This window comes from Helicoverpa zea, chromosome 1, assembly GCF_022581195.2.
Source record: "Helicoverpa zea isolate HzStark_Cry1AcR chromosome 1, ilHelZeax1.1, whole genome shotgun sequence".
In the NCBI taxonomy this organism is placed as follows: Eukaryota; Metazoa; Arthropoda; class Insecta; order Lepidoptera; family Noctuidae; genus Helicoverpa; species Helicoverpa zea.
Window position 1 is genome coordinate 5,844,682 of NC_061452.1, and position 27,892 is coordinate 5,872,573.

At 34.2% G+C, this 27,892-nt stretch overlaps 1 protein-coding gene across 1 annotated transcript; it reads left to right on the plus strand.

Moving 5' to 3' along the window:
• The first annotated feature begins 3,636 nt into the window (after positions 1 to 3,636).
• LOC124630340 (facilitated trehalose transporter Tret1-like) lies at positions 3,637 to 26,749 on the plus strand. Its single transcript, XM_047164205.1, has 4 exons — positions 3,637 to 3,960; positions 18,556 to 18,696; positions 21,685 to 21,941; positions 23,481 to 26,749. The coding sequence occupies exons 1-4, from the start codon at positions 3,915 to 3,917 to the stop codon at positions 24,447 to 24,449; spliced, it is 1,413 nt and encodes a 470-aa protein (XP_047020161.1). The 5' UTR covers positions 3,637 to 3,914; the 3' UTR covers positions 24,450 to 26,749.
• The last annotated feature ends 1,143 nt before the right edge of the window (positions 26,750 to 27,892 follow it).

Here is a 27,892-nt window from a genome sequence, read left to right on the forward strand (position 1 = left end):
CTACCGTAAAGAGCTTTAATTATATTTTACAATAATAATATTAACTCAATTAAGATGGCTGATGTACCAACTAAGTATCTGCTTATGTAATTTCCATTACAATAAGTATCGTAGTTGTCAATACGATCATCGGTTAGGTTTTCTCTAGCTGTTTTGTTGATAAGTAACTTGCGGTTTAACCAAATCTAGGTAATCACCACTATTTTTTACTTCTGTTTTCATCTGTCCTTACTTCAACTTTCAAAAATTCTGTTCTGAATTTCGTGCTTCCAATTATAAGAGAAATAGTAAAAGAGGAACAATAGACTTTAATGAAAGCAAGGTATTACATGTTGACCATTGATGTAGAATTGACAAATGGACACTGGACATTCAGCATTAGATCGGACTGCAATTAACAGTCACGGAATCAGTTCAAGGCACAAGCTTTTCTTTAAATTCATTTTTATTTCAACAACAACTATGTATAGTACAGGTACTTAAGGTAAGTTTGAATTTGTTTTGAATGTTGAATTTATATCTTATTCAAATCAGAATCTCTTCTTCTTCAATGATTCAATCATCAAATTGTCTCTAATCTGTTTGTGTTCAACTCTATGCCATTACAGTTACATACATAAGGCAGATTATGATAATTATAATTGAATCGTTTATTATTTCGGAAGACAGATTTCATGCTCACACCCACTGGCTTCACAACATAAATTCTGAAAAAAGGCATACTTACAGTCAAACAGTAATTAAATTATGTCAGGTATATTCCAGTTTAACATGACCTATCTCACCTTCCTGATATTTGATATCAGATATGATTATCACAAAACGAAATCTATCTTACGATCAAATCATGTAAGTAAATCGAATGTGTGATCAGAAATATAGCGCATACCTAATCATGACAGCACGTGTTTTATGTACTGCCGATAAAACCGGAGCGTCTAGTTTTTGCATCACGTCCTAACATGTCTTAACAGGTCACAGTAATTCACGTTTAGTTGTTCAGTTACCTCGAGGTACCCACCCATCGGTTCAACAAACCGTAAATTCGTTCGCAGCTTGCGGTTACACTGCGGTCCCTAAGTTCCTTACTCCTCAGTAAGTAACTTAAGCAAAGCTTTACACATCTTACTACGAAAACAGTATTGGTGTCATGGAATTTTAAAATGTCAAAAGCCTCTTTACCTAATCCATTTGTTTATTTACGCCGTGAATACAATTACAGGATTGTGTAAAGTAAATGTAGAAAAAGATACTGCGCTCAGAGAAACGTCTTGGGATTATTCCAGGAGTGAGTTACAGACTGTACATAGTTAAGTTTGTATGTGCAAAGGTTTTATTTACATTTATACGGTCACCCTGTGGAGGGACGACCTAGTTAAGATAGAAAGAGTTCACTGGGAACCAATAGAGCTTGTATTGCTGAGGGATCTAATCTGCAATTGGGTCATTATTTGTTATTATTAAGTATGATAATTTCAAAGAAAAGAATACTAAGTCTCACCCAGAACCTCTTTACGCTACCCAAAAAGGAAGCAGCACAACCAAGTTCTCAGGCACCCAAAAAAGGACACCTTTATTTTCGGCCAGTTCCTAAGGCATTCTGTCACCATGATGATGTCACCTATCTGCTCTCACTGAAACTGCGATCTTCAACCTGACTTCGGTTCTTTCAATACATTAGTCAATCTTCTTTTCGAGACTTAAATATATCACCCTGTCAGTAACATCGCAGACTTTCGGCTTTAAACGAATGACTGTGTTACAATTGGATTGACTAGATTTATGTCGTACATTGGTGTTAATGCTAGGCGACTAACTCTCTTACTTTAGAGTTTCTTTTTTTTCTTTTATGATCAGCCAAGTGTGAAGAACCTGTTTTTTACATATTTGTGTCTGGATTGAAGGACCTTAGAACATTTAAATTTGGATTTGATTTAATTTCGGAAATACTATGTGATATTAATATGAATATAATGTTCTGTTAAAAACACTATGTGTGCAAGTATAACAGTAAATTATAACTACCTAACCCTTTTTTTGTGATATAGGTAGGTATCAAGGAGAACAAAATGACTTTCCTTCCTCCGTGGTAGGTATCCAACCTAACCTATTCTTAAGGATGATGAATATGATTGCATCATTAATGATTTATGTAAGTCATCGCATCATTAATTAATAGAGTTAAATTTAACAAGCACAGACATGAATTCTGGATTGCACCATAAATACCAACATTGTCTAATCCGAGACGAACAAAATCTAAGAATATACTAGCGTGCGTTTTTTTCTTTGAGTAGTGTTCACAAAAAGTATGCACGCCGGACAAAATTGCTGCTTTTTTCTTTGACATTGCCGAAAAATAGTAGCATAGTAGCCTATGACTACCTATTACAATATAATTACCAATTCAACCAACCTCTTTACCGAACCTTTTTGGCCCCAAGCATTGCGAAAAAAAATAATTTTTGAATGAGTAGGTAGGTGCAATATTTACTGAGGATTCCGTTTATGGTTCAAGAACTTTAAGTAATACACAATACACTAAAATCCTATTATTTTGAAATAGTAAAATCAATTGTTATTTTGTATTGCTTTTGTTTTTCGTACAAAGTACCTATGCGGGCGCTTTCATTGATGGGCAACAAAGCAGTTAGAATACAGTACAAAAGTAAATTCAATGAAAATAATAAATCGTTAAGGTCATGATGTTTGAAGCGTATTATTTTAATTGATCAAATTAGAAATTTTGCATATCGCGAGCATTTTTCCTTTACTATGTGTGGTTTACAATGCACATCAAATACAGAATGTATGTATGACGTAGAATGAATGAAAACTACACTATATTGCTGCTAAGTATCCTACCCCCTGAAAAAAAAAACAATTTTAATAATAAAAAAAATTGATAGCTAAGATATTAAATAAGTGACGTTATTAGGAACTTCTTGGACTTTGAACCTTTACCTACATCTAAAAGACTATTTACATCGTTGTCATAGCAACAGACCTGCACTAGACTTTCTCAAGTCCAACGTGCAGATTAGTGAGTCAGCCAATCGGTGTATATTTATATTCTTGAGTCTAGATCTTTCTGCTCTCGATGCGACAGTTAGTATTATGATCAGTGTCAAACATCCAACCCGTGATGAATACTTGTATATTTTCATCTTTATACAACAAGCTATTATTATTCCTACAGCAACATTTCCCGAACACAAAACCAGGCGATAAGACTATTTTTAGCGGTTGCCACAAATATTGCATGTGTCGTAACCTTGCGTAAAATGATTACCAGTAAATATGACTTGGCTTCTTTTGTTTTGAATCGGTTCCTATTGGAAATTATAGTAAAGTGAAACTTTTTATTGTGAGTTATGAAATACGTATCTACAAAGAAATAAAATGGTTGTCAAAAATGTCACGTTCTAATGTAGCTATCATCTTCTTCAGTAAAAATGCAGAATTGTATAAATAAATGAATTCATTACAAATAGGTGGAATCCCGTAAACAAAAAACAAAACAAAATTAACGATGTGAAGTTTTGCACAAACATTGTGACGTTATCTGGCTGGTTGGGTGCACAACGAACGATAAAACATATAACAGCAATATCTGAAGCTAGGCAGGCAACACAGGCTCGGCAGAGGCGCCCCGCCGCGGACGACTTCACGCAGTACTTTGACAGCTGAAACCGTCAACAAAACGGGAATATTATTGTGTTGTCTGGGCGCGTTCAGCTAACCATTGACGCTTACAACGAAACGCGGACAACACGTGGCCGAGTAATATTAGCGCGACAGCGGCATGCTACACCGCACGCTCAGTCGCGCACCGCATCACTCCGTGTCCCCATGCGTGCTCCGCTGTCACAGAGCATAAATGTTAGTGCCCAAAGTTCGCGACAACACCGACAATGACCAACAGCCGCAAGTGGAGGGAATATGTGACGGCTCTCAGCGGTTCGTTGATTTTATTTTTACTTATCATGTGTTCAGTGCGTGTGTTTCAAAATAGTTTTATTCGTATTTATGTTTTTGGTGCGCGTATGTCGTGCCGGCAACACCGGCCGTTTTGCAAACTGTGCACACTCACGCACTTTAATGTCATTAATTAAGTTTTCATTAAAGTTACTGTGTATGGTACGTTATTATTGTTCAATTACAATATTACCTCATTGTTAAATTACCTCGTATGAATGCGAACGTATTTCGTAATGATATCGTCCTCTTTTACATAATGGTGCCGGTATCTCATTGAAATTAATATTAAAATTGGCCCTTATTGAAAACTCAGCATATCCGCATGTTATATATTATTTACGATATTATCTACATGACGGTAATTCCGGTGACTTAGCTAAGTCTAATATCTATTTCATAGATAAACGTTAATCACGTTGTTTAATCGATTTATTAACGCCATAACTAAAATTCCTTTACGGAAATGATTGTTGCTAACTACTTAAATTAAGTAGTGTAGTCTTCATTGATATGCTGTCAGCAATAAACTTCACTGATATAGTCCATTGTCGTAAATGTACACTCAGCTACAAAGTAAATTGATGCTGACACTACATGACAATATTTTTATTGCCATTTTCGTGTTTAACTAATAATAACTCTCAGCCTATGTTATCATTCTTAACGACTTATATTGGTGAGTGATATTTAAAAATCAGTTTAGTATACTTTGAGATTACCACGTAAACAAAAACCTAACCTCTAAATAATGTGAGTATAACAATGTGTGTAATCATTAAAATGATAAACAATTTCTGTCGCACACTGTACCTATTGTGTGGACTCGTCGTACTTTTGAATTACACAGCTGATATTACAGTAGTAGATACACGGAAATAATTATTCATACTGTTTACGTTTTACATTAACATCTTATACATTATTAGGTTTTCCAAGGTCCCTTCATTACCATGTATTTTGATTAAGTATTTAAATGAGTTCACGATTTCGTATAAAATAAAGTGCACAATAACATTAATTTATATGGTTAAAAATCCCAGTAATGCATTATAGGTCATTATCAACCTAACTAGATAATTTATCAGTTTCTTGGAATTAATTTAAATATGATAAAGCATGTATTTTAACATTTGTCGTTACCTACTTTAGCATGGTAACTACAATTAATACGTTTTCTAATAAAAAATGTAATATGTAAAATTATTATTCAAAATCTCGCAAGCCTTAGAATAATTGAAGGGTAAAGTACACGTCCGCTAGTAGGTATCAAATATATCATCTCAATTCATAAAAAAACAGAAGATGACAAGCCTGTTTCAATAAATAATTGTAATAAGTTCGAACTGAATTTCAGTTTCTTGCATCATTCATTTGGCACATCTTTGCAATGCGTAATGTAGATGGAAAATTGTGAAAACGAGCAACGGTTATCCCAATGTAGTCTTTCATAAAATATGCGCACTGTATACAAAAACCTTTTAAAATTTCTACTGTTAAAAATCTCAGATTTTTTCAGGAAATAAATTTTTTTTCGAAACACCTAGTAAGGAAGGCGTTTGTGTAATGTTGATTTGACATAAACTTAATTTGCGTGCCCAAGAATAATTTATTAAGCACCTGACATGCCTTCATTAGTTAATTGGTTTATGATAATAAATATTTCTAACGTAAAAACATCAGGTAATTTTCACAGAACTAAACTTCACAAAGTCGGTGATAATGCAAAATGTGCTGCTTGTATCCAAATACGTCTTTTAATTGATGATCGCAGCATCACGAATTTTATACAGGTTCTTACGCGTCGAAATCAAATAAAAATACTTACATACAGTTTTTGTCACTCATGTAAAATTAGTTCATGGCTACGGTATACATAGCTTCGCGGTATCACCTACGATAAGTAGTTAATTACATTCAGTAGGTTGATGCTCTTTTTTTTAAATAGGTATAACAGACATGAACGGTACCATCAGCATTCCTACACGCTCTTTTTGTCTAGACATTATTAAGATCTAGACTAAACTCCATCTATGTAATAGGTTTTATTACCAGATGACTCAGTTCAATTAAGATTCAATCCAGTTCAAAGCTGGATAGATTGTCTTTTATTATTTTGTATCTTCAATTGTTTTTTGTGAAAACAAATATGCCCTTGAGGTGATTAACCGTAGTCCGAAATCTGATCAAGGTTTTGATCAGCACAACTGTCAGATTTCACATTCTGATAATTTACCGATTGTCATCGTGATCACAACACCCATAGTTCATTTATCTGCAATGCCTATTGTTACCCATTCGTCAAACCTCTGAAATACAAAAAAGTGTAGCAAATCTAATTTAGGGTGATGCTATGCAGTTTGAGTCATAGACCTTGTAAAAAATAAGTGTTCGCTGAATAGCTGATGTGTAGGTGGAGCTTAACTGTGTTATGACAATCTATTGAAATAAGACTTTGGCAAACAACGCGGAACGATAATAGGATTGCTGGTTCTTTGAACCTAACACGATATAAGAACCTAACCACATGGTTACTGTCAATGGTACACGTATCTTATTTCATCGAAGATCTATAGACGGTGGTCAATTCAAGATAATATTCTTGCCCTCATTACTACATGCTGAGGACAGTCAATGTTCAATTACTGATTTCATCATTAAGAACCAGTATTTCAATAAACCTCTTATCTCTTATCACCGATACAGTTGAGATAATAAAAATAGCACGATACCCAGTAAACTGCTATCCAGTTAATACGATGTATTAGATCATTGTATTGACAAAAACTGTCAGAACATTAAAATGTTATGACAGATTTCTTAAGAAATTATTTATTATATAATTAAGAGAAATTCGTGTTTCCTTTTTTGGTAATTTTCAAGCCTTGCAAATTACCAAGTCTACATGATAGTTATTTATATAGGAAAACCCTGTGTACTTTGTCCATGTTTTATCACTTGTCACACTGGGCAATGCTTATAAAGCATGAATCACGAATCGGAACAATAAGGACCCGCGTTTCGACAACTATAATCCCTGCTAGTTTATTTTGCCCCTAGTAGTGGAATCTGACCTGATAAAAGTACCATAGACCTTAACAGAAATGGTCTAGAGTACAATCTAATCTAAATGTGCTTAAGAAGATATTGCAATACTTACCTACTGTCCATCGCCTTGACACATACCTTTATTTACTTTTCTTGATACCAACGATAAAAGAGAACCCTGGCCTATTAAATTATTAGCGGGTAACTAGATTATATCTCTTGCCTCACGTGCATGTTTGAGGATATCTGGGGGAAACCAAGACCTACAATTCTAGAAATAATAAAAACAACTTTTTGCAAGTAGGTAGGTAAAAGTTACTGTTATTTGCAAACACGAAAGCAATTATTAACGAGAAAATTGAAAACACAAACTTAATTGCTGATAACGTTCATCTCAGGGAATTACCGTAGATAACAATTCTGTATATTATTTGTTTATAATATACAAATGTTTTCTCATTCCTGAATCAGTGAAAATACCCAATATTGTGATCTGAGTCCATAGGTTAAATTGCAACTTTTAAGAATATCAAGAACAAAAACAAATGACAATGCATTCGATAAACAATCTAGTGTATGTTGTATTATATGAATTTGTATAATGCGATCAATAGTGTAAGTTCTTAACCTTTTTATACGAATAATTCCAAACAATAACAATATTGACTAGCATCACATAAGTAAAACGGTTTTATTTGAAAAAATATTTAGAAAATTTAGAAATTATTTTGGTCATGTTATTTCTACTGCCAACTAGTAGGTATATAAAAAGAAGCAATAAAAATAAGACTTATAACTACTGAAGAAAAGAAACATGTCGTAAAGTAATTACTTTTTATATAATTTGAACAATACCTCTCTCTCTCTTCAAATGTGAATAACCTTTTAAAAACTTGCACCTATTTACATTATTGCAAAAAAAAACAACAATACGAAGATTGACATGTTTATTTTTCCTTTATCATCGTGACAAGGAAAAGTATTCGGTTAAACTTATCATTTTCTTTTTGGGAATTCTCTTTTTGTTTTTTCCATTACACCTTTTTTTCCGACGTTTTTTTTTTTCAATTACACCTTAAATTTAATTATACAGTAGATATCACTTTCTTCGTTTGCAGTAGGTAGGTCAAGTCAAACACGATTTCAATTTACACTAAAAAAATAAACAAAACAAAAGAATGCTATCAGAAAAAAGTTCCTGCAGCTACGAAAATTGCCACAAGCCCACATTATTGAATAGAATTGGCACTTGTATAAAAAAATACCTTCCGAATTAGGAACGCAACTTTTTAAATGCTTAAAATCATTTCGGAGCTTTTTATTTCTTTTTTTACACGACAATTACAAGGTTTTTCGTCTGGAAAAAAGACAAAGGGATCGTGTAATTAAATTCTACAGTTAGAAAAACAACGTTAAAAACGGTAGGTAATATCAATTCAGAAGCGATGGCGCCTCGAGCCCCTATTAGGGTCCCGTCACACCGGTGAGTAGTGACAATTATATTAAAAGTAAAGCTTTTGTTTATCAACAATCAACCTTATCTTTACAGCAATAAGTTCGATAATGTTTCATCTTGTAGAGCTGCTGTTTTGCATGGCTAGAATCTAATATTACCGGCTACTATAACAAAATATGACATACAGTATACCTATCTAGAATAATACATACCTAAGCAATGTATTGGATTACGTTTTTTTTTTCCACTATTTATAAATTATTTTGCAGATAAGACAAAACTGTAACTATTGTGCCTCAGTTACTTACCTAAAGAATATAAATAACAATATGTCAAGGAAAAAAATCGAAAATACATGATAAATATATGCTGTCATGTGATTTTACTCGTTAAAATTCATGTTCAGGGGACGCTTATCGCAAGCAAAAATACCGGAAGTTTTTATTTAAGTTCTGAATGTCAACCACTTGGGTTATGGAAATATCGATTGACTTGTTTTCGACAAAAAGTAGATCACATATTAACAGATTTTTAGTTAATGATATAAATCGTAACATTACTTTTCCCAGAATTCAACGTAGGTATGCAGTTGCCAAAATAGTCTTAATTTAATTTTTTATTTAATTTCAAAAACATGTTTTTAAGCAACCTCTGAAAACTCAAACAAATTCTGATGTCGGCTGTTAGCTAATCTACTACTTACTGATGAATTGATGATTTGAGTGAAAAAAATCCTTGACATAAAAACGTGTCATTTAAACTAAGGTTGTTACCATTTTTTACACATGGTCTTTATATCTTTGTATATCGCAAAAACTTACGCGGAAACGATCCTCATATGTAATAACCTAACTTAACAATCATGACACGATAGTTATATGGTTTGATAAAAAAAATATGTAAATGAACAAACAAAAAATACCAATTTAATTCTCATTTATAAAAGTTCTTATTACTTTTCTTCTACCACGGCAACAAACATAATTTCAATTTCAATATTTTATGTTGCAAGTTGTTAAAGATAACATTATCATTTTGAAAAAAAAAATTATCATAACGCTGTCGGAAAACAGATAAGAATAAATAAAACCGTATCATACTTGTGATTTTTTGTTATTGTTTAATAACAAAAAATCACAAGTATGATACGGTTTTATTTATTCTTATCTGTTTTCCGACAGCGTTATGATAATATTGAAATTAAACCATTTGTACTAGTCAGTAGTGACCTTTATAAGTCCAAAAAATCATTCCTGTAATAAAAATATAGTAAATTACTGTCGAGTTTCGTTTTTTCTAGGCGCATTTTACAATTTTACACCAATTTGTTTCCGCAAAAAATCTTGTATTGTAACTTCTCATGCTCGTTTGACATTAATTCATTCATTTGACATGCAAATTACAATGATTGATGAAAATTTTCCAGACATTTTCTTTGACAAGTTTTTAATAATATCCACGAAGCCACGCTTTGATATCAAGTTATACAATGCTTTAAAACTATGTAAAATTAAATCTGATGGCCTTTAAAAATATACATTAGGTATACTTACAGATATTGGAAAGCTGGTATTCAAATTCCAAAAACGGTAACAAAATATAATTTCATAATGGTATTTCTACTAAATAGTACGCTAACAGGTTCATGTTCAGTGCGCTAGATCCGTAAAAGGAAAATCGGCATTTTAGCAAAAGTGCTTCGCAAAAAAAGAAACTCAAATAATATTTGATAAATGGCGGTAGGTTAGCCTCCTGCCACATGGTTCACGGATGATGAAGTAGCATCTCAGCCGTGGGACTAAACGTGGGTATAAATATTAAGTATCCTTCTATTCCTTCGAGACTAAATGTTAATAAAAACTATTTAATAAGTACTACACATGCATGTTAATCAATTCGCGTCCAATGCCAAATGCTGTGGGGCCTCTCCGTGACAATGCTATTTCGCTCGACAGCTGTTTTTGCAATGATCAATTGACTACAGTCAAAGAGATTAACTTTTTATTGTTTGTCACGCCTAAAACTAATCATTTCAAAGAATTTCTATCCCCTTAACACACATGTCAGACATTGAAATAGATATAGGTACATGAGTACCTAAGCACGTGGTATGGATATCCATATTCTTTGAACAACTTTGATCGATGGGTACAATCCAATTTTACTACGCACACAACTAAACTGAATGGTTTGTTCAATACTTGCAGAATAACAATGTAGATGAAAAAATACATAAGATAATGTATTCCTAGGCACATAAAGTGGTGTTTTAAGTCCGTACTTATTTTACAACAAATCAAACTGACAAATATAATATCGATAAATTGCAGCTTAGTTACATTAGTCTCATGAATAATACATGTTTTTTTCACAAACTCACATAATTATGTTAGTAGGTATCAAAATCTAGACACACGGCAGTGTGTCCGCCAAGTTCGAGCAAAAAAAGCGACACACCGGCCGTGGGTTATATTACACGAACCATTTCGGGCCAAATTCGACCCCCCTGTAACTCAAAATCTATTTTATTTACGCATATCAAATTTCTAGTATCTATTGAGACCCCCTCACTTATCTAAAATACAAAATTTCATTAATATACCTATTGTAGGTCTTGAGATATTGACGTCAGAAAATCGCTATTTTTACTATACACTCACTGACTGACTGACTGACTGACTGACTGACTGACTGACTGACTGACTCACTCATCAAAAACCTAGACCACTTCCAATGGTCGTATTGACTTGAAATTTGGCATGGAGGTAGGTCTTTATGTCAAGGTAAAGGGAAAAATCTGAAAATGGCCAAGTGTGAGTCGGTTTCAAAATAATGAAGGTGTTTTATACCCGGTATACCCCTAAGGAACTAATGGTCGTATTGACTTGAAATTTGGCATGGAGGTAGGTCTTTATGTCAAGGTAAAGGGAAAAATCTGAAAATGGCCAAGTGTGAGTCGATTTCAAAATAATGAAGGTGTTTTATACCCGGTGTAAATTTATACCCCTAAGGAACTAAAACGAACTAAATTTATTTATATTTATATAATATATCTTCGAATGGTACAAAGGTTTGTATTTAGTCAAAGTAAAGTAAAAATCTGAAAACGGCCAAGTGTGAATCACTTTCGAAAATAACGAATGTGTAACTTTGATCCACGAACATAATATATGATAATATGTCATGTCAGTCAGTTGGTAAATCTAGTCCATTTAGTTAATCTAGTTCATTTCTTTGTAAGAAACATAGCGCATATTAAAAAATCTAAAAAATAGTATAAATGAGACATTTCTTTAACTAACTTCATCATAAGAAAAAAATAAAATAAACAACCTTACAAAAATAAATGAAATCCCACCCAAAACAAAAATGTGAAAGACTGCCAAGTTCGATAATATGGGAATGCTTCGCCTATAAAAGAAGTGAGATCTGAATAAGTACCAAGTTCCATACACATACCTCAGTTAAAAATAGTTACTTTTTAATGATGATTACTTGGCAAGTTTTAATAGAAAATTAAATACTTGATTCATTGCGTTTAGTAGGTTTATAACAATGTGTATGAAAACTTGCCAAGTAACATCATTAAAAAGTAACTATTTTTAACTGAGGTATGTGTATGGAACTTGGTACTTATTCAGATCTCACTTCTTTTATAGGCGAAGCATTCCCATATTATCGAACTTGGCAGTCTTTCACATTTTTGTTTTGGGTGGGTAAATGATACAGCAACTAGCAAATAATATGTTTGAATCTCACAAGTGTCCCAGGAGACAAAGCTTACTTAGGCATCTACAGGGAATCTCGAATTGTAAACTATCTTTCTTTCTGACAGGGCTATCAGTCTCATAATAAATCCAAAACAGGCACGAGATATATCTGGGACTAGCTTATAAGGTCGTGCCCAATTGACTTGGCGTGGCTACTGTCGTGTCCCCATAGTTCTTAGTTCCTTGACCATAGCTTGATTGGCTCACAACCAAAGTCCATGTAAAAACGAAATCATCAAACTTTCCTCTCAATTGATGAGTTCAATGAACCTCGTGATTAATGGCCTACATAGTAACCAATATTCGCTATTCAAGTTCATTAGTTTTATCAAGAGTTCATTTAGTTACGTTCTTCAAATAATTATTATTAATTGACTATGAGAGCGGGAGTTACAAGTGATCGGAAAAGATAATAAATATTCCATAGCACGTTACTATATTTCCGATATTAATCAATGTTATTAGTGCAGTTAGGAAGTGTAAATCAGTAATGTATAAACGGATATAACTGGCTATGACCTCTTGTCCGTGTAACTGCATAACAGTGCACGTAAATATGTACTAAGTTATCGTTTTAAACTGCTAATGCGTCCTCGTTTATCGTTTCGCAACTTTGTTGCATTTCTATATTGTTTATGTCCCGCCATTTATTCAATTGTGTTTGTTAATTACATACGTAAACAAAAAAGTAGCTATTATTGTAACTGTTTTTATTATATTGCTATTTAAACCAAATTAAACTAAAGAGCATGGGTATCTAACACTAATTACCAGGGTCGGGTTCTAGAAATTATTAGAATTAATAAATATGTAATAACATTCTATATGACAAATATTTTCTTTTCTTTACTAATTATTTTTTTAATGACGTCTTTATTATGCAGTTAGCTTGGGTGTATGCCAATAAGACAGGCCGACATTTTATCACATTTATTCACTGTTCGGAAGCAGAACTTTCGTAACATAATTTAATATAATATAAAAAGTAATAAAACTCATCACACGTCATCTAATATAGAGCCAAGTATTAACTCTGTCACTAAAAGGGACAAGAGATATATTGGATATATTCTCGAAAAACCAAAAGCTGATGCTGTCACATTGCTTTATTAGGGACTAGCCAGCGACCCTTGTCTGTGTCGATGAAAAAGCATGAACTTTTTTAAACGTCGGGTTTATTTTTTTAAGCGTTGATTAAATACTTTATCAGAGTTTAAAAATGAGGAAGGGATGACGTACACTTTTAAACAATCTCATAAAATTTCATGTGTATCGAAATACATGTGACGGCAGACAGAAGAGTATGGAAGGAATACATGAACAGAAAGATGATGACGATGTGTATTAAAACTCATAGGTGCATATTTACGGCTAAACGTCTTTTCATATCCACTTATACCTAGTTAGGTTGTCTAGGAAGTTTCCTAGACTGTCTATTCAAGAGTTTTAGCTGACCAGTCGGCTTGCCGTGCACGTTAATCTACTACGAACAAGTAAGTTTCAAACTCCGTTTTAATCGCCATAGTGAGTAAGCCTGTCATTTCCGTGCCTACCGTCGGATAGGATTAAACTCGGAAGTTGTGTTACTGCATCAAATACTGCTCTTAGCACCATTCTTTTGACAAGGTCTATCATCTATGCAACTACAGGATGCATTTCTTAGAATAGATATCGCTGCCATATGCCATAATGACTTGACAAATGACAGGCTGCGCTCATTTGATTAGCTAAATGATAAATGATGCATGTCATAAACAAATGCGTAAATGCAAATTGTATATTGACATTCAGGTATACATTAATTAATTAGTACATGTACCTAAATGCGTTTACACGTGGTGTCCTTTCAAGTATAGATCAAAACGAGTGTGGTAATTTCCTATATTTTATAAAGTGAAAAACTGTTTTGTTTTTATCTAATATTCACCTGCTACGAGTATGTCAGTCAGTGAGTGATAGATACTCACTTCTCCGAATATATTTGCCAGGTTTCTCAAACTGCGTAGTAATGTATTTTTAGAACCACCTATTCAAATATGGAACACACATTTAGATAATTAGGTTTTTATTTTTAGGAGTTCCCTAATATTCCGTGCAAAAAAGGGTGTTTGGCTGCCAAATAGGGCAAGTAATTTTAGCACCTAATTTTCACTTCCTTTAGGCGACTGTGGTTTTAGATTCAAATATATGCTAATTATGTTTAGATGGTAGTAATTTGTACAAACGTAGTAACGGATAATTTCGGATAGTAGGGTAAATACGCCAAATGTCGGCCTCCCCCCAAACTTCGGCCGTCTGTACATTTTCAGCTTGCATTCATTCAAAAGGTAATTAAGTGTTAGTTTTGCTCCTCGAATTGCAACCTTGGTTTATACTCTATACGTACAAATCGTTACTATCCGATTCTGTCACTTACTCTTCTCATACTGAGCGTCAGTAGCAATTGCGCCGTTGAAACATCAAATTCGCACGTAAAGTAGCTTACTCGAAGTGAATACTCACATTTTGGGGATTGATATTAGAACGATAAAACATTTATTTATTTTTGTTTTAAGCTTGATTATCACTAATGGGTTATTTTTACTATATTTTAAGATAGTTTTTTCAGCGTTTTGCGTATATTTTTCAAGGAAAAATAGGAGGCCGCCATTAGGACAACAGTTTTGACTTAAAACCGGAGTCTCGGCCGTGGCCGACTTAAAGCAAATGCAGTCTATTTTATAAATTCCTATTGTACTAATTCCGTTGGCTTAACAAGAGAATTTGCAAAGCTTATAGGCAAATAGATCTATTTTACGTTTAATAGCCAAATAACGGCCGGGGTGATATTAGTTGAATCTCGAGAAATAAGGTACAAGAAATAGGGGCTGACATTAGAATCGTAAATAATCGTAATGTCGACCAGCCTCGAACTCAAGCGCCACTATACAGGCTGATGAAAAAATACTTTTATATTTTTTCATTTTCTCAAAATGAAATAATTTATTTATTATAATTCATTATATCGTTTAGGAGTTAAGTTTAAATGTAGGAGTTGACAGTATTGTAGGCATGTTTATCGTAGCTTTATAGTTTGATACTTGCTATCTATTAAACCGTTCTTATTAGCTTAAAAAATGTAAATGGTTGGTCGTGAATACGACTTTTTTTGTTTAGGGGAAACAAAAAAATATTTTACTATAAATTAAACAAATACAATTACAAATGTATACTTAGTATTATATTATAATTCTGCTAAAATAAATCATGTTAATAATATTTGTCACTGCCTTAATTTAAAACAGCCTATACCCGGCCGACATTTGGAAAAAACGCGACCGACCTTGGGCCGTGAATGGCCGACTTTAGGGTTTTTCTGTTCTCGACGCATCTAAGCCTTATTACTTTTTTCTTTTCGTAGAAATATCAATCTTATGCCTATAAACATGACATAGATTAATCAAACTATCCAAAACCGCATCAGAAACTATCTTTCGTTGGAAACTGACGGTGCTATAGCGAACCGCAATCAGAAAATCGCTAAGGGGGCCGACATTTGGCGTATTTACCCTATCGATCTATTAAGTCGGCAATCATAACTGATAAAAATCGAATGCAAAACAATTTTTTCCGTGGTTAGTCTCCAGAGGAAAACGAGTATGCTATAGAGATACTAAATTGGTTACGGTTAAATACCTACACATTGTTGATAATTATTTTGTCACATTTAATAACATTGTGGTTTGTTATTCTCCTCTCTACATTCAAGTCTCTGTATCAATTTTGTTGAAAACCCATTCAATAGGTATTCATGGAAATATACAGACTGATGAATACCGTTAGAAAATACATATTATTCTGCTTGTAAATATATTATTGTCAACAATACCAATAAAAAAACTGCAAGTCGTGTTTTAGATGTAACAATATTGTCCTATTATGAATAGATAACAGTGGTTTTGTTAAACATTCAATAATGCTATATCTAAATGCCTGCACTGTTTGCTTTTGTCTCAATGTTTATAAGAGGAGACACGATCCCACTATCAATGTTTTGTTTTGTATATTTTAATAAATAAACGCTGTCGGTAGACTTAAAATAAACATGTTGTTTGAAATTATCATGTAAGGTAGGTGGGGAAGTCTGAATGGTTTGAAGACCTTTCGACTTTGAATAATTGTTTCGAAAGCTATTGCAATTCATAGTTGCAAATGTTTGTAAGGATTTAAGAACGAAGATTTTTATAATATGCACTCTTCAAGAATTTCTCAAGGATGTTGGTAATCCGTGATACGTAAGAAGTTGGTTAAAACGGTAAAAATTTAGTATCGTTTGGCAGGCGGAGGGGGAGGAAAAGGGGGGGAGGGTGTTGGGGGGCTCCACCCCTATCCTCTGGTACCACTCCCGTTACAAGGTAACGCATAATTTTTGAGAAAAATAGATATTTGTAACCTAACCTCAAAACACTATAATCACCCACTACGGTCGGAAAATTAAGTGCAAGTACTTCTAATCAATACGAACAAAGGCAAAGTCGACGGAGCCCCGCTACGCGGGGCTCCTACTTCTGGGTTGTTTAAAAAAAATAACCACGAAGGGAATGGCGGGGTCTTGCAGACCCCGCCATCCCCTTCGAACCTAACCTATCCGAGTCGGGGGTGCCCTAAGTCGCGAGCTCGCTTCGCTCGCTCGTGCATACTAAGAGAAATAAGATGTTATTTGAAATAACATCATAGTACATTGACGCAACTCGAAGAGAAACGGAATGACAGCTAATCACAAATGACACTTAACGCAAAAACCAGAGACATTTATTTATTTTTTGCGTTCCTTTTCACGGATTTGTACACCACAGACGATATACTAAAACACATTCGGTTGTCGATCGCCCATTTTAACGTTCCGTTTCACCGAATAACGTTGACATTACGCGTTTTATCTGATTTGAGGTTAGAAACATTTTTTGTAAATTTCTCGAAAAATATCCATTACCTTGTAACAAGAGTGGTAGCGTTATAATCGGAGACCCACCCTCTACCAGATTTAACCACTTTTAGCCCCGTCCGCCTGCCAAACGATACTAAAGCCAACCCGAGATAAAAAATACTAGCTTAGTGACTGTAATCCATTTATTATAGAACTAAAGCCACATAAGCCACCCATCAAAGAACAGACCGCGGCTTACTTACCCGAACTTTGGTCGATCTATCTATGCGTCACTATTCCTCACTACGTATCTAATGTACTTAGCATATAAATTGAAACAGAAAACAACCGCAATTACTAATATTATCTATTTTTTATCTGTAGTGAAACCTAAACCGTTATATTTTTTTAGGAATACGGGTTTCGTTTTACGTTTTCATCAACAATTTACTTGTATGTTTTCTCAATCCTGTATATGGTGTATGTATTTTCAGGCAACGCATTTTTAAATGCCAGATCAAATTGTTCTAGTTTAAAATATTATATTATTATCTTGACAGTTCCATATTTTCTAAATGGGTAACTACTAGTCGTTAATCGGGATTCCAGATTAGCGCAGTCCACAGAAATATGATTAATGATAGAAAATTGGGGAACCTAATAAAGGAAGATAATTAATCACCTAGCTACCGAGGAGTCCGAGGTTAACTGATTAACCACATTTAAGATTTTTATTCAGGATACAGGGATTTATAATAATTTTAGAAGTTTAAGAAAATCATAATTGCGATACTGATGATATGATTAACGTTACAAAGCTCATATTACAAAGTCCTTTTTATGGAAATATGCATATCATTGTTTTAAAATGACAATGACATAATTTACAAATTACTAAATAATGTACAATAATTTTAAACATATAATTTTTTTTTTCCTTTGCCGATAAGCTTTATCCATTTACGGCACATTTGTATCGATTCAACCCTAACTCCTGTCTTCAAGCGACGGTTTCTATCGTATAAGTTATACGGCGGTTTTCCAACAACTTATTCACAAGCAACTTAGACTTTCTATCAAATTATCGTAGTTAACTGCAAAGTGCAGTTTCTGAACTACGTACACAAACCTAATTTGTGCTTTACAGGTAGCTTAGTGATACAATCTATATTTACACCCGCCGCTCCCGCTCGCGGTTTCATCCGCGTCTCAAGGAACTGTGTAGATAGTTTCCATACCCTGGTGACAATAAAAAGTTGCTCCTCCCGGTCTAAGCTAGTCCCCATCAATGTTCAGTCAAATCGGTTCAGCCGTTCTTCAGTTTTACCTAAGGTGTAGTAACTAACACTACTTTCTTGTAACTATTAGATTTTAATTTACGTTTTAAAATGTTTCAGCTACTTTGATCACGGCGGCGGCTGGCACCACAGTGGGCTGGACTTCACCCACGCTGCCTATTCTGCTAGCCCCAGACTCGCCCATAGAGACCTCAGCAGATCAGAGCTCATGGATCGCCTCACTTATGATATTATGTTCCGGTTAGTACCACAATTGGAACCAGTTTCCATTTATAATTTGATAATGCACCAGGACTGAAAAAAGACTAATTTAACTTACCAAAAATTCATGAGTTGCAGTAGGAGCCCTTTCGCATATCATCTTTATCGGTTCATAGTACAAGAAAATAGTTACTAATGATTTCATAACAATCGGAGTTACACGTGTTTTGTACATCCCGATTTTTCAACCTAACTTATTTCACGAAACCTAATTTCAGTCATGCCAATTGAATTCTATTCTAACTCACTAATTTTCCACGGTAATTTATTTCCATTCGCTCCGGTTCAATCATGTGATACCGTCTTATTTCACCACCGGGTCAATAACTCCATGTTTGAGTTCGAGTAACAATGACTGTTCTGTGCTAAGAACTTATCGCAATACCGATAGAAAGTTGAACGTCATGTGATTTTCAATCTCGAGTGATGAGAAATAAATCAGGTCATGCTTATAAAGAGCAAATACACTCATGTCCTACGTACGCAGTCCATATCGAGGCTAATCGACTATTTGCACTGCCTTGTACGAAGGAAAGTGGAAACTTTACGTTCAAATTACACAATCGATTAATTTTCCCAAAGGCATTACATATTTAGTCGGCACATTAATCCAAGTCGTAACATGATCGTGATTCTGCCTTGTTCAGTAATCCCGAATGATGGGGTTGGCCTTCGTAACTCGATAGGTATTGTGGATAACATAAAAATGTTCTTACCCCGCAATGTGATCGGGTGTCTAGAATGAAACATGATAACCGGTTGATCTTAGAGCGGCGCACCTCACCAAATAATATGTGCCCGTGAATATTAATTTAACGATTTATTTTTCTGCACAGATCAGCAATTGCAAAAGAATTAGAATATCGTCTCATGACAGATTTTCAAAGTAGTTATATATGGCAGGAGAATTCATATTGGGGTCGGCTTCTAGCCTAACTGGATGCAGAATGCTCATCATGGAGCAACTGCCTATCTGACCTCATTAACCCAGTACAATCTGGGTGACCCGATAATCCCTTGCTGTCAGAGTTATTGGCTTCTGGTTACCGAACTTCAATAGAACTTAACGATAGCTAGCTAGCCACAAGCTCCTGCGAAACTCGAAGCAGTAAAAACAAAGGACAAATGTTTTTCGAACGTTTTTCTTAACGCAAGCCTGTTCATAAATAAGGCTATTACAGTCATAAAATAAATAATAGTTTAAAAAAACTAAAAAACACGCTTTTTATAGAAAAACGAACTAAAAAATAGAAAATAAATTTTAACGAATTTAAATTAAGAAAACAGTGTTAAAAATTTCAATGAATATAAATTAATAATAGTGTGAATACAAAAAAAAGATTTAAAAAAAAGCGTGGGGTGCATGGTGTCAATAGTTATAAATATTTTATTGACAGATATGAGTACAGTGATTTTCATTTCGATAATATCTTAAAAAGCACCCCACGCTTTTTTTAAATCTTTTTTTTTTGTATTCACACTATTATTAATTTACATTCATTGAAATTTTTAACACTGTTTTCTTAATTTAAATTCGTTAAAATTTATTTTCTATTTTTTAGTTCGTTTTTCTATAAAAAGCGTGTTTTTTAGTTTTTTTAAACTATTATTTATTTTCTACTTTTTAGTTTGTTTTAAAACTATTATTTGTTTTGTAGAATTAAAATTCTCTTTAGTATACAAAAAAATGTCAATATTAGAGAAAACGGCTAAAGATAATGATTGGAAATAAAAATTAACACCGAGTCCTGCCTTATCGACTGCAGAGAAAAATTCTAGAAAATTTTAATTAATTTTCTTACCTTATCGACTATAGATGAAAACTATATAAATTAACAAAAATCATATTTTGCAAATTGAAAAGCCTAGAAGTCGGTGTCTAATGGATGTTACTAAGTTAATTTTGCCACCGACTTCTAGGCCGATGCACCTAAAATTAGTTTTTTTTTTGCTTTTTAGTGTTTTGGGAAGTCGGTTGAATTTTTTTGTAAAAAGGTTATTTATTTAAAGCTTTTCAGTGATACGAATAGTTGTCACTATCCATACAAGTGGGAAGTTCTCATCAATACAAAGAATATAAGTCGTAACGAGGTATTTTACATATTCAGTTGTCGAGTTCCCTCGACTTTCTCTGGTCTCCATCATCAGGACAGCTCCAAACCTTCACTGTTGCATAGGTCTTGTCAATACAAATAATTTAAGTCCAAACACGAGGTAGTTTACATATTCAGTTGTCGAGTTCCCTCGACCCTCTCTGGTCTCCATCATCAGGTCATCTCCAAACCTTCACTGTTGCAAAGGTCTTGTCAATACAAATAATTTAAGCCCAAACACGAGGTAGTTTACATATTCAGTTGTCGAGTTCCCTCGACCCTCTCTGGTCTCCATCATCAGGTCAGCTCCAAATCTTCACAGTTAAATAGTGCTTTTAGGCGTACACCTGAGTGTCAAGTTTTTACCCTATGTATGCCTACAACTTTTGAAGGTTGCCCTCTATTTCTCAGGGTTTCCATCATCAGATCCTGACCTGATGACTATGGGACCAACTGGCAGCTATTCCGAGTCGAACAAAAAAAAGAATCGCGTAAATCGGTCTATAAACCTCGGAGTAATCGATGTGTATGTGTAACCTCCTCCTTTTTGGGAAGTCGGTTAAAAATGGAATAATTTTATCAAATTGGTGTATTGTCATCGGTCCTCAATAAATCTACAAAGTTTGAACGAAATCTGGCTGTTTAAAGTGGGTCAAAATCGCGCCCAAAGAAGTCGGTTACAAACATACAAACATACAGGTGAAGCTAATAAAAAGCGTGTAAAAATACGTTTTATTAGGTAATAACAATGGTCACTATCGACCGCAAAGTGGGATAGGTCTAGACTACAAAGGGTATTGAATCATCGCTTACATGTCATTGAATGCCTTCATAAAATATTCGTACGCTATATTATTGTTCTTTTTCTTTCCAGCCGCAAGTCCCATTCCTGCATCATACCTGGCAGACAGGATCGGCACAAAGAAGACGTTACTCCTCGCTTCAGTGCCCTACATCATTGGTTGGATACTAGTGATGTTCGCAGGGAACGTACCCACGATATACGCGTCTCGTCTGATCTCAGGTCTCGGCTACGGTATTGCTTACACCACCGCGCCCATGTACCTCGGAGAAATCGCGTCCGATGACGTCAGAGGCGCCATGGCAACACTCATCACTGTCATGTCGAAGGTCAGTCTGCTACCCGAATTATGATCTCAAGGTCAATTGTACGAATGAGTAATTGAGTCGTGCAGCTAATTTATTGTGACTTTTAAGTACTTTTCTGGGAATGGAGTTCATTCAGTTTTGTAAACAATTTTGGAGTACCTAGTAGGCGTATATCAGGCATACCTACGTACAGCCCACAAAGCAGTGGTTACGTGCCTGTGGTTGCCATTTGTGTAACAATAGAATTCTTGGACAAATTAGATACCTATGTATGAATATAATGAGGAAAAAATATATAAAAATACAAACTATATTATTTTGAATACAGTAACTTTTGGCTCGGTGCCTACTTGATAAACCACAAACAAAGAAATTTGAGGATACATTCATTCCATTTTATTCATCATCCATTTTATTGTAAAAAAATAATTTAGTAGGTAAAGAAAAATAATTATAGTGTAGCAGCGTTAAAACTTACTCTGAGGAAATTCTGTACATATTCTTTTATTATGTTTATAGCTATCAACTTAGAATTCTCATTATCAAATTGTTTACTTGATTTTAATAATAAATAGATATAAAACTATTATTATTTTATCTGCCGTCAGGTTTGATCTCGATCTAGACAAATTAAAAACAAGTTTCAACAACCTCGATGCTAATACACAGCATAATCCGAAGATCTAAACACACTTTGTATGCGGTCGCTAATAAGTAGAAATACTCAAACAGCATTCATTAATAACCTTGTTTCTATGTTTCCTATTAATTTATTCATGCTATAATATGTATCAGAAAATATAAACTTTAATATATTTACATAAATAAAATGCTATTTTAGTTGGCTCAGATGTCTGTATCAGATAAAAGATTAAAGAAAATGTTCTCTCTCAATGTCTAAACATAAAACTGGCTTATTACCATCCTAAAGTGCCTACTCGTCAATACAGTTGAAGGTACTACTTATGTATATCCCAGGACTTATTAAAATATGATTCTTCTATTTCTGAGATTTTTATTAGTATATTTTTATGGACACAGATTTGACGGCGACTTGTTAATTTTTAAATTACGATAAGACGATTGAGCATCGGATTGGATGAAAATCATAAAGACACTCGTAAAACGTCATTTTACTCATTGCAATTTGTGAATCCCTAACAAATAGATCAATATTCCCAACACACAATAAATCAAAATCAATATAGAGAATCGATCACATGTACAATCACTTTCATGTGGGAATGCCTATACATACAATTCAATTGCTGAGAAATATATTCTATCTGAGCTGACCAAATAAATCCCGGAAAGCTTTGACACGATTCAAATTGCTGTACGCAGTATCAGTCCACCTTTTGCAACTGTGGAAGTTATTGGTACTATAGACTTCCAAAGGGAATGGGTTATAGACTACCGTATACATTTATGTAGCAATTTGTATGTCAAAGCTTCATTTCAAAATTAAACACTGGGAACCACATCTATATTCGCAATACGAAGCTTTAATTTAAATCCCAGTTAAACAAGGAGATTAACGTTGTAATCATTATGTTTCAGTTTGGTATCCTGTCTCAGTATTGCATCGGGCCGTACGTGTCCATGCTTGGCCTAGCGAGCTTTAACATCGCCATACCGATCCTCTTCGTGGTGACGTTCAGCACCATGCCAGAGTCGCCATACTACTACATCAAACACGGACAGAAGCAAGAAGCTGAATCCTCACTCAAAAAACTAAGAGGCAGAAGCTACGTTAGAGAGGAATTAGAAAGTATGAGCAATTTGGTCACAGAAAACATGAAGGAAAAAGGCCGGTGGAAAGACTTGTTCACTGTGGGAGGGAACAGAAAGGGCCTCATCATTCTGATGGGCATATATTTTACCCAACAGTTCTGTGGCAGCACGGCCATCATATCGTATGCTCAGCAGATATTTGGTGCAGCTGAGGGAGGTTTGGGAGCCGAAGAATCTTGCATACTATTCGGCACAGTGCAGCTCCTTACATCGGCGATGTCCTCACAACTAGTGGACAGGTTGGGAAGAAAACCCCTACTACTTATATCATCATGTGGCGTCGGACTAGCCAACGTCATTATCGGGGCGTACTTCTTCATGAAACACCAAAACAGCGAGTACATCGTCAGTGTGAAATTCATTCCTATCGTTGTGATACCAATATTTATATTCTCATATACTATAGGTTTAGCTACAGTGCCTTTCGCAATAACTTCGGAAATATTCCCCACAAACATTAAATCAAAAGCGACTTGTGTGATCCAAATATTTGTGGCGCTAATGACGTTCGCAGTGACGAAGTTGTATCAAGTGGTGGCGGATAATTTAGGTAACTACGTCGCTTTCTGGGGATTCGGTGTGTTGTCGGTGTTCGGTGTTATATTTATATTATTGCAACTGCCTGAAACTAAAGGACAGTCCTTCGCAGCGATACAAGAGAAATTGTATTCGCCCAAAAAAGTAGTGTACGAGAAGGGTGAGGACCATATGGCTAGCGTTAAGATCACTTTGTGATGAAGTACATTATTTTTAATTTAAAGTATACGTATTTTATAAGTTTATTTAAAACTGTACACTTTATTTAAGCCGTTTGTTATGCGTAGTACTTTAACATTATGCAGTACTTAATTCTCCGTCCGCGCTACGTGGCGACATTCCGCAGAGAACCCAATTTGTGGAGTCTGTCTTCTTTGTTTGTTATATTGTGGTTGTTTACTGTTACAGCGAGACCTATAAAGACCAAAGAATTGACTATTAAGTGCTGCGACACGAATTTGGGTTCCTTGTTCTCTTTCTCTATAAGGTTTCGAATTTAATTTTTACCATAGAAAAATAGCCAATTTATGTATTTTAAGATACTTATTTATAAATATATAGAAGAATGGACTTCCGTTTCCATCTAATGCCAAGTTTTGTACGTATATAAAAGACTAGATCTACTATTTTACACGAAAACATAGTTTTTGTAATTAAGTTTGATAAGAGTATTATATGTGCCAACAAAATGCGGGCACTTACTTAATTGTTCACATTACCTAATGTGAGAGAAAATAATGATGTGCAACTACGGACTTGCAAACGGAATAAGTGCCTCCAAAAATTGCAACATGATACTTAAGTATTTTTATAATATATGCATGTTATTATTTATTTACCATAGTATAAGCTCGTTCAAAAGTGCCTTTATATTATAACTAACATCTAAATAGCAAAACAACAAGTACAAACATAATATAAGTTACTGTAATGTAAGTTCTTGTAAACTCTCGCCAAGTTTATAAGGACGCCTAGTATTCACAGAGATTCTGAGAAAGGAATTATACTTTTGAATAAAACAAAACAGCGTCGAATGTTAAAATAATATCGAATCTCTTTACATTGCTCTTTGTATGAATCCGAGAATCGTATGAATGGAAATGTTAGAACTCACACTGCGTCCAACTACAGACATGCAGTAACACTATTGTATTCCAGACTCATTGTTTATTAAGCTCGTATACAGAAAAATAACAAATTTTTGTGATTATATAATTTAGTTCCTAATTCAAAAACTTAACAGTGTCAATAGTGATGCTCTCTGAGTTCCAAGCGTTACAGATTATAAATGAGTTTCAGCACAACACTAGTTAAGCTTTATTCGTGCCCTCCAAATTGCCAGTCTGTTTACTAAAACAGGGGTGGCTATTATTTTTCCCTGTTTAGAAGTGGGAGTCAGGCCGGTACACAAGCGGTCAGCACAACTGCACTTCATTAAGGCCTCGCTACATTTTTGCAGGCAACTTGCTCTAACTCCACTCTAAAACTTGTTTACAGTTAAGAGCACTATATTTCGGACGGCTCTAAGCCGATATTGTATCGGATTATATTGCTATACTGAAATCTTTGAGCAAGGTACCGCTTTGGTGCGGTTTTGCTCCGAATAAAATATAGGTACTAAATATAGTGATGTTGTGAACACGTGGATGAGATTATGAATAAAGTGCCTTATGAAAGCCTAACATATGCTGACGATTATGCAAGCAACCTTCTAAAACGAAAATTTTGTTTCTTTATCATTAGGAATACCTAGAACCTATTTATTTAAAAGGAAACTATTTGATTTTATAGGTATAAATAACACATTACAATAACAATTACTTAGATACGATTTTTACTAGCAGTTTTTTGTCACAATCCTTGTTTTTTCGTTTTATGAAGAATATTGTGGACCACTAATTATCATAATATAAGAGAGAATATAAGTAATTATAAATTAAAATGCATTTTATTAACTAATAGAGTCTTTTATAATTAACCAACTTACCTCAAGCTGCGACGTTAGCAAAGCTTGAATAATGAGTTTCTTTTCGGCACTACACTTAAGTACCAAAGCGGTACTACGGAATAAAATATTATATAATGGAGTTTACAAATACCTATTGTTTTTATGATCAAATTTTCGTATGTTTTATGGCGCTTACCAATTAATATTAGGTAATATTCAAGTGTGTCCAAACATTTTTATCATTTGCTAAACTGCATAGGTAGATGCGCTCTTAGTGTATACGGTGTATAGCTAGTATGAAATATATTTCCGAGTGATACCAGCCCATTTAAATGGACCTCACCTAAATATTACCTTATATTTTATAACACATGTAATATTATTTTATTGTGATGTTACAAACATTCCCATTGTCTCACGGATCCTCGTGCCATTTATACAATATGAATAAATATAATAATTTATTTTGTGAAGGTGAAATGCAATGTTCTGTAAGCATCTCTAATTGATAAATTGTAAACATTTGTGATTAAAAATAATTGTGATAACATCCGATGTCTTTTATTATCTTACTTGATACCGACGTGTCAGCTTCGTGATAAATTAGTAAGTTTTTTGATCGTATTAGCGATAACAGGGTGGCGTATGCGTAAAATATTAATAAGCCCCAAGTATTAAAAGACTTTTGACCTCTAGAGAGGTTTAAATAGTAGCTATGCTACTCTTGTTGATAGAATCTAAGAATAAACAAAATCCCCGCCCAGTAATAGTCTAGTCTAGCGACATTCGCTCTCTAGGTTCCGAAATCGGAGGAAAAATATAAGTACTCGGAGAAATCGCAATTCCTTGAATTTACGGGCCTAATATTTTTTTCTCTATTTAGAAAAATTGCTTCGAATTTAATTTCATTTGACCGGTAAGTAACAAAAAACAAATAAAATTTTGGTCCCCACAAATTATTACATAATTTATGCTGTAATTGAATTTAAATACCTAGGTAATTGTGATAGCAAGTTTTAATTGTGACATCTATACATATAATAAATCTGTAAAAAAACTGTGTCTGTACATTGAATATATTAAAAAAATAATAATTGGGTGGGGTTTAGAAACAGTAATGGAGCACAAATCCAAAAAAAAAAAATTGTCTGTATGTCTGTATGTCTGTATGTCTGTATGTCTGTATGTCTGTTTGTTTGTACACGCTAATCTTCCGAACTACTGAACGGATTTCAATGATTTTTTCTTTGTTGTATCAGTATTAAGCCTGGTCAACATATAGGCTATAATTTATCTTCGAAACTTGAAGACCTGATGCAGAACTCCAACAGACCAACAAAACTATAAGAGATACAAATATGGTGCCGTGGCAAAAACTGTTTCATGTGACGAGCATTTTCAGCTGAGATAATAAATTTTAAGATCTGGAACACCTGATGTGGAACCCCAAGAGCCCAGCTTCTCTGTACCATATACAGGTATGACGTTTTAGCAAAAGTTGTTCAATTTGATAAGCACTTTCTATTGACTTATACAAATTGAAGATCTAAAACACCTGATGTGGAACTCAATCGGCCCAGCTAGACTATAGCATATAGAGGTATGACGTTTTAGCAAAAGTTGTTCAATCTGATAAGCACTCTCTGTTGACTTATAAAAATTGAAGATGTAAAACACCTGATGTGGAACTCCA